The sequence below is a fragment of the Oryctolagus cuniculus genome, chromosome 4, assembly GCF_051225735.1.
Source record: "Oryctolagus cuniculus isolate XC-2025 breed Fujian yellow rabbit chromosome 4, ASM5122573v1, whole genome shotgun sequence".
NCBI lineage: Eukaryota > Metazoa > Chordata > Mammalia > Lagomorpha > Leporidae > Oryctolagus > Oryctolagus cuniculus.
The window spans coordinates 153,888,765-153,904,272 of NC_142870.1; the positions used below are offsets into that span (position 1 = coordinate 153,888,765).

Sequence of the window (15,508 nt, forward strand, 5' to 3'; positions counted from 1 at the left end):
AGCAAGAGATTGTTTTTGATAGTTATAAATATTCAAAAGACATGCAGACCATCTGCTTTCATAATACAGGTAAAGCAAGACTGAAATGGTGACTGCTGTATAAAAATGATTCTTTTAACAAAGTCTTCCTCTCCTCGAAAACTATAAAGACAGATGTCAAAAACTGTTTACACAGAGCAATCAGGAGCGTGCAAAATGTAATATTCCTTTTACACACAGTGCTTGCTAAAGAGATTTTTTTTTTCTTTTTCTTCCCATCTGTGTGTTGCAACACATTTCTACAAGTTAAAAACATTTTTTTCAAACAGAGATCTCATGAATACCCAAAAACATGCTATCTGGTTTCTGAATGCTAATTAATTTCAACTAAGGAATCTGAATATCTTTTTCTGTAGGAAGGAATGTATGTTTTGAATTGGAATACTCTAGAGACAGCAAGGGGAATAATCTGGCACAGGTTTACAATTCTATAAGGCAAATTTCATGGTTCTACCTTGTCTATGATACCTTGTCTACCTGTTATGCCCATGTTTTAAATGAAAGCATATCATTGCTAATGTCTTTGGCATAAAGTCTAAAACAATTGTTCTCTGAAACAAATGCCTGCACAAGCAAAATGTGTATCAAAAAAACGTTTAACTCCTCAGTTTAGGCAAACTGACATCTGAAGCCCTATAGTTAATTTTCAGAGCTAAAACCAATCTTGATAGAAACCTTCTTATGTCCTATATTAATTGCACAGAGGCATTAAGCACTTTTTAATAATTTTCAATAAGATAAGCATTTACTGAGCAATCTGTCAAACCACTGGCTTTTTATTATAACTTTATTTTTCGAGAAGTACAATGTCACACACTTTGATCTCCCTCACCTCTGTGCAAGACCTGTTTGCTTATGGCCTGAATTCTTATAGCAGTTTTTCACATGCTGTGGAAAAGCCAAAAGCGAAACTTTAACTTCCGATCAACTTCACATTCAAATACAATTGAACTAACTCTATAATTCAAATATAATTCTAATAGAGATTCTCTGCAAATGGAGTTTTCTTTTAATCCCAAAGGACATCAAAGACTACAAACATGCTCTAAAAGGCATATGAGATACTGAAAGAGGATTAAGTGTTGAAAATTAACAGGTAGTCCCCATCTGGTATTTGGGGGTGGGAAGGATGGGAAATGGGCTTCAACTAATGCAGCGAATGGTAGGATTTCTAAGTGTAATATTCTGTTTGTGCTTGTTAGCTTATGTTCCCCATATCTTTCCCTCTGGATCCTCTATTGCTTTCTAAGCTATTCTCTTGGGCAATACAACTGGGGCATATTCTGATTCTCAATTTGTTGAGAACAGACTAATCACTTCTAAATTTTACTTAAACTCCAAGTTGTCAGTTATGACTCTTGCCATCTTGATCAATCCCAGTGCCTGGAAATGGCATTTCCACACAAAATAACCCTGGCACATCACTAAAAATGGAAACTCAGCACAAAGTTCTGAAGGAATACAAAAGGAAGCACAAAGAAACATATCCAACTCTATTTTAATTTTCCTGCTACATTTCCTAAAGGTGAAATGTAGGCGGAAAATAAAAGTCCAGAAAAAAGATCTCAGAGCAAAGATTTTTATTAAATATCCAATTCATAACTTCTAAAGGAAATGTTGGTTCAGTTTATCTGGTTCTTCTAAATTACTAAGGTAATTTTATGTAATGCCCTGATATCTTTTGACCAGATTCTCTTATTCTGTCCTTTTGTGTAAGTACATATCTAGATTTTTCTATACCTATATCTTCTTATCAAACAAATGGACTTTATTAGTAAAGAAATTATGCGATATTTAATTTAAAATGTATTGTTATTAAGGGCATGTAGTATTTAAAATTAACTGCATGCAGAGGCTATAATACACAAGGGGACTGGAACTAGATCATCTCCATCAACCCTTCCAACAGCTTTAAGAGTCTATGAAATCTATGTGTCTTCCCAAACTGAGTGACTAATGAAGAGTCAATTATAATATACATCATTCCTCTCCAGGTACTCTCGGTGTAAGCACCAACTAGAGATTTACTTTTGAGAAGGTGACAGTCCCTGAGTACCTTACTTACAATATGATTATTAAAAATATACTTGTTAAATATTACACTAATATAAAAATTTGACAAGTTTTTCATTACATAAATCTGAATTCAATGGCTTTTGATTTTATAGTAAAAATTAGTTCTGAACATTATGAATCTTAAGCACTCTGAACCAACTTACATACTTGAGGAATGCTTGCTAATTCTCAGATGCCCTTGTGTAGTTAAACCTCTCATCTCCACAGAGATTAAAATGTCTAGTATCTGTGCTTAAAAGTAGAAGGAGGGGCCAGAGCTGTGGCATAGTGGTAAAGCCATCACCTGCAGTGCCAGCATCCCATATATGTGCCAGTTAGAGTCCCAGCTGCTCCACCTTGATCCAGCTCTCTGCTATGGCCTGGGAAAGCAGTAGAAGATGCCCCAAGTCCTTGGGCCCCTGTGCCCATGTGGGAGACCTGGAAGCAGCTCTTGGCTCCTGGCTTCAGATTGGTGCAGCTCCAGCTATTGCAGCTACCTGGGAAGTGAACCAATGGATGGAGTCTCTCTCTCTCTCTCTCTCTCTCTGCCTCTCTGCAACTCTATTTCAAATAAAAATAAATCTTTAAAAAAAAAGTAGAAGGGAAAAGATACCAAATTTATGTTAAGTGGCAGAAGTCCTAAGAATAGCCTTTTGAACAAATTCTAAGCTGGGGTGAAAACAAGAACTAAGCTGCATTGAACAATTCAATTTTCCAAAAGTAAATACTAGAAGTAGACTCTGCAACTCTGCACAGGAGACTATGTATTCCTGCTTCGTGCTCTCCATGTGAGCACTATTAGATTTTAGCCATATTGCCTAGAAATGGGGGTATGTGGAGCAGGGCGAGGAGGAATACCATGCTGGCTTTTCGCTTTGTTCGGCATCACTGGGAATCTCATGAAACCTATGGAGGCTCTGGCCTCTACAAAGTGGCTTACAACTCAGGGTCTACATACACCCCTGGAAGCCTGTCATAGGCCTGGTCCGTGTACCACATTCAGATCTGCTCCAAGACTTCATGGAGGTTTTGAGCTACATTACATCCTTGATTTCTGTGTTGTTGTCACTGTTAGCTTATAGCCAAGAATTTTCATGTCTACTAAAAAATATGTATAAACCAATGTCACCTCTGGATTCTGGATTGAGCCATAAGGAAAAACTCAAAATTATCGGTCTTCATCTCAATCAATATCATGAAAATCCTTCACGGCCTAGGAAAATGTCATCTTCTGGTACTCAGCTCTTCAGTAGGAGTTAGGGTGGAATGGTAAAAATGTACTTCATCAAGTAAAGAGCTTGGTCCATCAGTGGATGCCCGAGACCAGGGGGGTGGGGAGCACAAACCAAGTCCAAAGCCTATTCCGGAAGAGCTGGACAGTTATCTGCACTTGCAGCTCTCTCTCTATTCAGATGATTCTGGACCTTGGTACAATGGACTTGAAAACATTGCATGTTTATGGCCCTACCTGGAGCATCCAATGCCAAATATGGACTTTAGAACACCAACTGAAGAATGGGCATTATGAATGAGCACGGGGTGATCCTAGCAACATTTCCACGTTGGCAGCATCAGGATCTTTGTCTATAAATCACTTGACACTGTTACCAAAATCTCTATTTTTCTCTTAAATATGAGAAGAAAATGGACAGGCAGAGGTGACAGTCAAAAAGTGTTTAGTCTGTCTCTGTAACTCTGCCTTTCAAATAAATAAATAAGTCTTCAAAAAAGGGGGGTGGGGGTAGGGGTTATATCCCATATGGGTGCTGGTTTGAGTCCCACTTGCTCTACTTCCAATCCAGCTCCCTGCACCTGGGAAAGCAGCTGAAGGTGGCCCAAGTGTTTGAGCCTCTGCGCCCATGTGAGACACCTGGACGACGCTCCTGGCTCTTGGCTTTGGCCTGGTCCAGCCTTGGCCTTTGTAGCCATTTGGGAAGTGAACCAGGAGATAGAAGATCGATCTCTCTCTCTCTCTCTCTCTCTCCCCCTTCCCCCCACCCTACAACTTTGTGTTTCAAATAAATCTTTTTTTTAAGCATATGTCTCAAATATAACAAAAATTTGAGACAAAATAGAAATCATTAGATTGAAATACATGTTCAATTGTGGAAGAAAAAATTTAAATGTGCATAGAAATGCCAGAAATAATTGGTTAAAGCTTGTAGTTAACGGTGATGTATAATTAGGTCTTATTGAGCAGTTTTTAGATGTTTGGTCCCTTGTACCTCTCAGACTATTGTTTTACTTATAAACATGTAAGTTTTGTACATATATCCAGGAACTTTATAAAATGAGCAAAAATGTGAGAAAGTTTAGAGCATCAGGTTTTCTCAGAGAAAAAAAAATGGTAATTAACTTACCCTTGGTTAGGTAAACTAAAAACTGCAGGATTAAACATAAAAGGAAAGTATTATGTCAGGGAATATGCTAAAAAGAGTATTCATAAAGTAGTACTAATAAAACTGCTGACATCTTGTATTGGTTTATGAAACAAATATGGTGTAAATCCTATGAGGTTGTTTCAATTTAACGAATATTCCCGAGTTCCTACTACCTGCCAGGACGGTCACAGGACTGTGATGATGAATAAAGGTTAGTTGCTTTGGGATAATCAATTACAACATACACAGTCCAGTTAGCCTACAGAGAATTTCAAAACAATGTGGAAAATGCTGTCTATTATGGGTGAAGAAAGGGAGGAGACAGATAATTGGGTACTGGGACTGGGGTGAAGGTGAAAAAAAGGTTCATACCCTGATGACAGTCCCATGAAGCACCTTTATTCTTTGATTCTCAAGTCTAAACTATCATATTTGATTACGTTGCCAAATTAAAGCACAAGCCTTGAATTCTTCCCTACGACAGAACTTTATACTGACTATAGGAATGGTACTAAAATTATCCCTTGAAGGTGAGAATGATTTGAAATATAGTCCTTTCATTTTTTCCTTTTCCAGTAAAAATGAAGATTGCATTAAAATATCTTACGTCTCAACAACACTTCTCAGAGAAACCAGTACTATTATCTTCCCACTGTACAGATGAGGACACTGAGGCAAGGACAAGTCAGTTCATACAACTGGTCATGACACGGCTCACATTCCTGACTCACATAACACTTTTGAGCCTACTAATTAAAGGAGTGACAAAATGAAGTCACTGAAGGTATACATCCCCTTAAGAAACAGTCCCCTTAAAAAGTAAAAATCAAGCTTTAACCTATGTGAACATAAGCCAGGAATTTTCAATATAGAGGAAACTCCCATTGTTAACACTCATTGCCAGTTAACTTTATATTTTTTAACTACCTAGGAATAAATGCTGAATTGATAGTAAGATGTGACAAACTTGGAACTGTCAGTGGTACCCAATAATGAAGTAGCATGTCTTGTTATCCAGATAAGAATGTGATCTCAAATGGTACTAGCAATTAAAGCCTTAATCTCTTCTTAACTTCCAATGTATCATCTGGTTTGCATCTTTAACCCCTCTGGGTAAACTAAATCACATTAGCATTTCTAAGGGAAAATATTATAATGCAAAAGAATCAATATTTTTTTAAAAGAAAAGATGATGACTAAAGACAAAAAAGAATGGGAAAGAGGGGTAAAAAAAAAAAAAAAAAGACTTACAGTCAGCCACCTTCTCTACAAAGAAGAATTCTGCAACCTTATGAATTGTCCATGATGAAATCCAGCACCCCATAATACTACATATTAGAACACAATGCAATCTTATATTTCTATAGCGCCCTTCATGCAAGCATCCCAGGGTGCTTTACAATCATTATGAGTTAAAATTAAAACTGAAGCACATACAATTCCTAATAGAATCATTTTAAAAATGCTAAACAGAACAAATAACTTTTAAGTCTAGATTTAACAGTCCCAACAGCCAGAGCGTTCCGTACTTCAATTGGCAATGAGCTGCAGAACCAGGGCTGCGGCTCTCCCCTGTTATGTTAAAGGCTCTCTTATGTTTTTTATACCCAGAGCATGTTATAATCAAGCAGTTTCCAATGAAAGAAGGAAAAATTGGATGTACGTATCCGTTTGTTTAGATTATTCTGAATTTCGGATTTGTGTTTGTTTGTTTATGAGTTTGTCTAAGGCCCATATCTGGCATGAAATAAAACAGATTTTTAAAAGCAAATCCAGATGAAGTCCAACTTGAAATTTAAGTAGTAATTGAGAAAAAAGATCTCAAAAAAAAAAACAAAAACCACTTGAAAACTAGCCCTGCTTTAGCAGAAATTAATTTGATTAGGATGATTTGGTTAAACTCTTTTAAATAACTAGAAAATAGCTTTAATAGGCTTTCTCTCAGACCATGTCTACTCCTAAGTCTCAAAAATATTTATTATTCTACACATCAGATAAGAGAGAGAGGGAATGCTCTGATGATATGGTAATTTTCCCCGCGTTAGTGATTTTGAGGTCAAAGGAAACCTGTCCCTATCTAAAACAAGCCATAGGTAAAAATCTAGTAAGTGAGAATGAAGTACTAGCATGCTGTTGAGCACTATTTAAATTGGCATGGTTTAAACTTCTTTATGTTTTACCATTGTGAAAATATAGTGGCTATAAAATATTTGAGTTCAATCCATTTTAAGTTAGATGCTTTATTAAGTTTGGCTTTTTTGATTAATATATCTGAAAGGTTACAGAAAGCTAACATCAAGCTACTGTAAAACCCTTATGTATCTAAATCGGCTAAAAATGAGCCTGATATATTAGATTCAAAAAGGAAAACCTGCAATTTGGAGAATACTTCTATTGTAGATTAGATGTATCATAATATTAACACAGAACAGACATCTCACTAAGTTGAAAGAGGAACGAGAATGATGTCATGACTGGTTGAAAAGGAGACAAAAAAAATTATTTGATTGTAAGTCTTATAATTCACACAACTACCCATAGAACAGTTTGGTTCACCATTTTCTTTATGGATCTACCATTAATGCAATTGCTGGAAATGGTAATAATATCCAATTTGTACAAAGTAGTTCAGTGTCTGACAAAGCAGATGTTCATAACCTCGGATTCCCACGGTCAGCAGGCTAAGAATTAGGGAACGTTTGCAATTTTAAAAAGGAAAGATCCTTCATGAAGCTTTACCCTAAAACACAGTGTTTAACCACAAGATGTATATAACCTTATGCTGGGAAAGGGCAAGTACAAAATCCTCCAAGCACATTTCAAATATGAAATTTCTATTTTTAAAGGTAGCTACCAGTTATATTCTTGTCCATCAGATGAGGTCAGTCTGATGACTACGGTCTGTACTTTCAAATAGACCCAAGAAATTTAACTGCCCACTTTTCCAATAAAAATGCCTAACATTGCCTTAAGGTCTAAAAGAAAGGACTATTCGCTCAATTCTATCTACCAATCTTGAGGGTGTAGAAAAGAAATGACTATACAGGGTTACCTATCTAAACCTTCTGGAAGCTCCCAAATGCAAGATTATCCCACACGTCAGCTCCATGGTCTAAATCACTCCCTTATATCCTAAATTAGGGGCATGAAATGATGGCACTTTACAACCAAGTCAATATACAAAAAAAAAAAAAAAAAAAAAAAATTCAAAGACACAAAAGTAAAACACATGTTAAATGTATTGAAAACACAAAGATAATTGGAAAACTACAAGTACATAAGAGAAATAAAGTGTATTGTGATAATGAAATACATCAAATTAATATGAGAAAGGCTTATTCTTTTTTTCTTTGTAAGCTTCTTTTATCTGTTTATGCGACCAAGAACGATGCCTGGTTAAGCTCCCATCATGGGGGTATGAAGTCTTATTCTCCACTTTAATAGCTACATACCCATGGACATTCATCTAAATATTCTATGCCTCAGATTTCTAATTTGAAAATGGACGAATAGGGTGAGAGAGGCACTCTTCACATATCAAAAGCACTAAATGAAAGCTAGCACCATTTTTTTTCAGCTATTAAGAGGTGTTGTCCTTATTGCTACATAGAAAATAGGCTACATGGCACATGACAGCCCGTCAATGTAGTGAGTGAATGTATGAATACATGAACAAATTTCACAGGCTAAGCTTTCATGTAAAATACAATATATGAATAATGATGTATTAGAAATATTAAAACATGTTATTTCAGTTCATTTTGGAAAAAAGTTTGCTTTAAAAAATTTCTATAACATAGATTTTTAAACTATTGCTCCAGTGTTACTGATAAAACATACTGAAAATCAACAGAAAACTTAACTTTAATAAATGCCTATGGAAATGACTGTCAAGTGTCAGAGACTCAGCCTGGTTAAAGACTAAGCTTCAAAAGGGCAGGATAGTTGGGTTTTTTAAAATCTTTTTCCAGATGTTTCAGGAAAATTAAAATTGAGAAATTATCTTCTTCGGTATTACTTTTAAGTAGAGTGTTCAAATTTAAGTTTATCACATATATTTTTTGCTACTTTGAAATATAAATGACAATTCCCACTCACTTTATGTAGGACTTGGCTTGGAGATACCTTCTCCCCAGGTGAGAGATGAAATAGAAAATAACCCAATGTCTTAAAAATGCGACAGGTGTGATGTGTTCTTGCAGCATACATACGTGCATATGGTGAAGGGAGAAGGGGTAAAAATGCACATAGCAGACTACCATCTCCCAAGAATATCTGACTTAAACATTTTTAGTAGGAAGACATGAGGTCGGGGTAAGTAATGCTTGACCTTTTCCTTATGGTACTTTTAAAAGATCAATCTATCCATGTATCAGAATTTATCCAGTGTTTAAATTCAATTTGTAGGGCAGGCACTTAACCTAGTAGCGGATAAGACGCTAGTTGTGATGTCTGCATCTCACAACTGAGTACCTGGGTTTGATACCTGGCTCCACTACCAATTCTATTTTCTTGCTATTGCAGACCCTGGGAGGCAGTGGTGATGGCTCAAGTAGATTGCATCCCTGCCACCCACAGAGGAGACCTGCATTGCATTCCTACTCCTGGCTCCAACCCCAGCCTAGTCCTGGATTTGCAGGCATTTGGGGAGTGCAGGGGAAGACTCCTCTATCAGTATCGTTGCCTCTCAAATAAAGAGGGAAAAATAATTTTCTGAAACTAAAGGAAAAACTAGCATCAAAATTCAATTTTATTATACACCAAAATATTTACTTTTTTTAACTTTCAATTTACCCTCCAAATCAGCAACCTCTGAAGTCTCAAAGCTATAGGTTTTCTTGCACCTGACAGGTTTCACTCTTTCCTGTTTAGTTGAAGTTCAGAATGCAACACACAATTACCTAACCACATCCACTGAAAAAAGCAAAAGCCAACAACATAACACCCAACCTCCAATCTATAATGACCTAAGACTTTTAAAACATTTTGCAAAAATAAGCAAAATACTTGGGCAAATTTATGATAGGAAAGCAGTATCAGAAATAAAGGTATGACTGCAAATCCAATCACATGCTCACCTACAAAATTTCTGCAGCTGAAGAAAACCTTGCACATATCAAATAAAACATTGCACCAAAATGTTAGCATTCATTTTTAAATCAATACTTAAAAATTATCATTGGGCAAGGACATAGGCTTAGCAAATCAGAACTTTTGGGTCAGTCATTAACCTTGAATTTAATCTTTAGGGACATTGACTCCTTCCTTTGTCAAAGGAGGTGGCTGGGAAGGATAATCCCTTCTAATTCTAAGAATCCAGGTCCAATGGCACATTTGATTAGCAGGCGTTAGACAATCCTCCTAAAGGGGCTTGAGGCAGGCATCGACATCCACGGCAAATTCCTGGTGACTTCCCATTTCCTCCTAACCCTCTACCCTACACAGTGGTCTGCTTGCCTACAGGGTGGACTTTCTACTAACCATAGTATTTAGGAGAACTGTGGCCATACTTGACACTGAAATAATTTATTATGCTAAACTAAACACTTAATGTACAATAAAATGTATACACTGAATTGTAGGCAAAAGCTCTTACATGAATGAAACAAAACTCCACAGGAGAAGTAAAGCCTTAATACAGAACACATTTTGGATGAAGGCCTAACTTACGGAGACTGCACCTTAGGTTAAATCATTTTAGAGAGAGAAAAAAAAAATAAACAAGTGAAAAGTAGTTTACAATAAAAACATTCTTAGTTCAGTATCAGATTTATGGACTCATTCTTGAGAAATGGGTGACGATACAGTCAAACATAAAATAATGGCTTCAATCAGAGAACAAGTTAAATTTTTTCATAATATTAAATATTAATTTCAAATATTTGCTACCACTCACTTCTAGACCACCCATAAATTTTTTGAAAGTTTTTTAAAAAGAAATAGAGATTATAATTATAACCGTTGGTGGAATTATAGCCTACTCCCATCACCTAACAATTATAGAGGAATCTCGAGCTACACCAGGCCACATGTTTGTCTGAAGACCTTGCTGTGGAAATTCATCAATGCACGACTACAAAGCCAAGTCCCGCATTTCACTTTGTCATTCTGTTTAATGTTATAATAGCCTATGTTCAATTCATTTCTTATGACAACATTAAGTAAATTCACAATTATATATGTAAGTTATAGTGAGGTGGAGCTTACTGGCTGCATGTTGATATCAATTAGCAATTAGTTTTCACTGTCTGTATTCGCATTTACACTAGCATCCCCTTCTCCAGCTCATGGTAAATATCTTAAGTCTTCGTCTAAATCTACTTCCAAAAGTCAGTGGAACACCGAGTAACATGAAAATATGCAAAATTCTGACAATGTGTGTTTAATTATGTTTTAGCTCTGAGTTTAATGTTTATTTCTAGATTATTTCAAATTTTCAAATGCTACTGATAAAATAACATGTTATCTGGAGTTGTCTGCAAACACAAAATCCCAGCAATAATGGTCACCTTGCTTTATTATGTCATTCTATTGATTTGACTGTATTCAATTAATTTAAATTACTTTTACTCAAAGGTTATACATTTACAACCTCTCTATTCCAAGGGTGAGAAAAACAAGAAAAAGGATTAGCTGAAGGTGTAACTGAATTCACAAAAAAGTTTGCTCTGAACTGTAAGAAATGGACTATTCGAAATACAGTAGAAACACATTTTGAGAATCTCTCAATTGCAGATATGTTTACAGCAGAGTTACACAGTTCACATTCAAATGGCTGACAGACTAACAATCAGAATTACATTTTAAACTTGCAATAAAAGAAACCTTGAAAAGTTTAGTAAAAACCTAGTTAGACCAACACTTTAATTAGACTTTGCCATGGAATAACCTTAAAACTGGTTTGGCACTAGGAGAGGGCATTATAACACATTTATGTGGTGACCACTGGCGCAGCCCAGTAGGAGCAGGTCTATAGCATCCTTTTCCTATTTTTTTATTTGAAATCAACTGAGCATTATCAAAAATGCTTGGTTTTAAATCTACAAAGAAGGGAAACCTCTACCTAGAGTTTTGGTTGTCCTCTATCAATATTCATTCTAAAAACTGAAATACAATAATAATGAATCTACTTATCATCTCAATGGTAATGCATGCATCTCGGATGCAAAAAAAGAAAAAAAAATGCCACTTACAAAACAAAAATCAGAAGTAAATTAATGCTACAGAACTGGTTACAAAATCCTAACAAGTACTATTCAACCTTTAGCTATGGAAAAAAGATTTTTCCCTGTTTTTCTTGGTATTTTTACTAAATATTTCCTTTCTGATATTTTGGTATAAACAAAGTACCCAAGAACTGTACCTTTGTTTCCTTTAGAAAGCATGTGGAAGTTTTGCCCATGAACTCTACACTGCCATTCCCACTCACCAAAGCTCTGTGTAAGTCATACCCGCTCAACACTTTCCTAAAAAGGGCACTCAGGAGAATGTAACCAGTATGCTTAGAACACTCCGAACACAAATCTAAAAACCAAGCAGAATAGTCTTCTGCTAGACTGTTTTTCCTGTAAATAGTCGTTCGTTCTTTTCCTTAAGGGAGAAAAAGTGTAAAGGCTCTATTCAGAATGAATCAGGCATATTTTAAAAGGTCAGCAGTGGTCAAGCCACTTTGCATTCTGGCAGAGTCTTGCTTCCCATACCAGTTGCTTTAAACTATGGAGGCCTATCAGACCTCAGATCAGGGCTGCCCATGAAGTCTTACTATGTATCCCATGCTATGCTAAGTACCTGTGACAGGGGGCACTCCTTGGCCAGCGAACTCTGATTCATATCTTTCAGCAAGTCCTTCAGAGCATTCCTTACTGTGGTGTGCGACCACTGTTCGGGAGGCAAGTCTTCCAGTTTGGGGCAACTGTTGGAGACACAGATTAGAAAGGGGATTATTACAAGATTGCATCCCGCTGCACAACATTCCTTTAAGACAGACAGATTTCATTTTGCGCATCAAACAGATGCATCTGGAGATTGCTCTCGGTCTCCTGATTGTTCCGATTAGTTAATTACTTTATACAACACATCTGCTGTATCGATGCATGAATTATACATCAGCTGCCTGTGGTGGCTATTTTTTCATGTTACTTCTACCTTCCTGCTCTGATGCGCTTGGGAAGACAATTTAAGGTGTACTGCTTTCTCACGAGCCATCGTGAAAGGCATTAAGTTATTAACTGATTTCCTTTCATTACTCTGTTCATACGAATTAAAATGGTAAAAATATATAAATAAATAAGACTGCGGCAATAGCAAGGAAGGCATTCTTTCACAAAATGTACACAGATGGCACTGTTCATGATATGCAAAAATATTTTTTTCTTAAGTAAACTTTATGTAAAATGCCTTCTTGTAGTGCATCATATAATCGACTAAATGTAAAAGTCTCATCTTTTGATAACCTGCATAAAGCCACAAACTGGGGAGGGGGGGCTGCTTTTAAATTATACACCGAAGTCATAGGAAAAAAGCAAAAGGGATAAGGTAAAAAAATCACTGGATTAATCTTTCTGAAACACAGGTTGAATAAAAATGGAAGGTTTCAAAACACAAGGTAAGAGGCTTCTCCCCAGAATTGCCGTCGTGACTCACCTGTGTAACTGAATTTTCAGTGTGACCACATGATACACGTCTTGCAGCATATCTGCTACCGTGGCATCAGGCGCATCTGTCACATAAGAGAGTGGAACTGGATTCCACTTTCCAACCTGGATGAGCCCTATTCCAGATAAAGGGAATATGTCACTAAATATTTCACCCTCAGATAATATATCTAGTAGGTCTTTTTCCCCCCCGCCCCCACCACAAGCAATATTGTTATTTCTGTTTGAATGATTCCCTTCCCTCTAAAAGGCAGGTCAATGAAAATATTCACAGCTTAGCTTTCCAAATTGTGAAATTATGTAAATGACTGTAGGGTTGTTTATTATTTTGGAAATAAAACCCCATCAATAAAACCTATGCATAAGGCCACATTTTCCTAACTTACAGGAAGTTCTAATAAGACATAGCCGAACCAGTTCTAAATGGCTTTACGATTTAGATAAGATTCTCTATTGCAGTGGGAATCAGCATTGAAAAATACTTTACAGCCCATAAAACCATCAGAAACAGAATAAAAGAAACAGAACTAGATATTCAGTCATAAATGCAAATTGACTCTCAACAGTCCATCTGCTCAAATACGCTCCTCACTTCCTTGTGGGTCCTCAGTGGAGCAGATTATTAAGGTCAATAAGCATACTAATGATTCAGCTGAAGTAATTTAAAAAAAAAATCTACCTCGACATTCCACATGAGCAAAATGTGTGTTAACTAAACCAAACTGAATTAAGCCAATTTTTTAAAGCCACAGTCTATAAGGAACCAATGTAATACAGTTCTTTGAACAAAAATATTCAGTGCTTTCTCTACGAGGTAAACAAAGGAAGCCAAGCAATTTTTCCAATCCCACGTATGCATTATTTACCTTTGGCCTGGGCAGCAGAGCTATGCGAATAGCCTAGCGACAGCAATGCCATTTCTATCAGCTGGTTGAAAAGCATATCCTTTCTCACCAGCACAAATTCCGCATGCTCCTCCTTGCAATCATATTCAATGGCGTTTTCATAATGTTCTACTACACAGAAAACTGGCAGCATGGTTCCTATCAAAGAGATGGGGAAAAAGGAAACCAACAATCTTCAGAAATACAGACTTGGGGGAGGAAAAACTAAATGAAAATAAATCCTGACAACAGTGAGAGAACAGAAACCTGTGCTTCCAGGGCAGACTGGGTACAGAAATACAGGCAGCGTACAAGCACACACATATACACACAAATACGTATTATTTTTGTTCTTTAAAGTTGTAAGAGAAATAGCCACATGGAATGTAAACTTGGTCCGAAGGGAATGTAGGCTCTTGCTCTAATTTTAACAGTGCATCTTCCAAAAGCAATGAATGCAGGATTACCTTTTTGATCAGATAACAATGCTGATGAGAAGTAAGTGTGTCCTATCTGATTTGCTATGAGTGGCATACAACACGCAAACAGAACTCACTATAATCATCTTCAGAAGAACCCACCTTCCAACTGCCTTCACGCTTTTGTTAGTAATAAACTTTCCCTGCTTGTGTCCAAATTATCTTTGACTGTAAAATGATGATTTTCTCCTTTTTTAGATATTTACTCTAACTGGTTCCAAACTGATGCCTGACAATATACCATTTCAGTATGTGCACAATGTAGATAAATAATGTTTATTTTTGTGACTGCTCATATAATCTACCTGATTAAAAAGATATCACAGTAACTAAGAGTCTTAAAAATGAACAATCTTTGGTACAACAAATATGACAAAAATACGTCAGAGAACAGGAAGGTCGCCTCACCAGGATATATTGGGATGAAAGAATCTGCATGCATTTCATATAGTCTCTCTTTATTTTAACCCAGTGTAAGAACCTAGCAGCCATACTATTAAAAAGCGCAGGCTAAACCACTATTAAAAAAGAGGCTTCTTACTAGAAATCAGAATCAGGAGATGCTGTGATACTCAAGGTATTACGCAGCGCTCCGTCAGACTTCCAGCAACAACAGAAAAGGGTTAAAAGCAGATGCATCTGAACTCTACCATGGCAAACTGCCAGGAGGGTATCATCTTTAGCATAAATGATGACAAGGGTTACTTTAACAGGGCACCCAGGATCCCCAATTAGTCCTACAACATTATTGCCTCTATATACTCTGTTCTCTGGACTTAGAGAATTCTATGAACTTCTGAAGATGTCTAGTGCATACCAACCATAACTAAAATTCAGGATTTCCTACTGACACCAGAGAGGCCCTTTAAAAATTCTCTATTTGCTTGTTTCTGCTGAACAAAAGCCGGCAATAAAACAGCTACATTTTTCTACATGTGTGTCTTCACCAAAGCTTTAGTGAACTGTTCACAAGAGATTCTAGCTCTGACAAACAAACCCCTTCAGGTTTACTTAGA

General features: G+C 36.6%; 1 protein-coding gene across 13 annotated transcripts in view; it reads right to left on the minus strand.

Annotated features, from left to right (window-relative positions):
• Window positions 1-15,508, minus strand: part of SATB1 (SATB homeobox 1) — a 99,299-nt gene that overhangs the window by 56,836 nt on the left and 26,955 nt on the right. For all 13 annotated transcript variants that reach the window (XM_089332294.1, XM_089332296.1, XM_089332295.1 and 10 more), the window contains 3 exons: window positions 13,996-14,172; window positions 13,119-13,245; window positions 12,264-12,387 (listed from right to left, as the gene is read on the minus strand). In XM_089332294.1, the coding sequence (XP_089188420.1) occupies window positions 12,264-12,387; window positions 13,119-13,245; window positions 13,996-14,172 (428 nt within the window). The remainder of the gene's footprint in view (window positions 1-12,263; window positions 12,388-13,118; window positions 13,246-13,995; window positions 14,173-15,508) is intronic.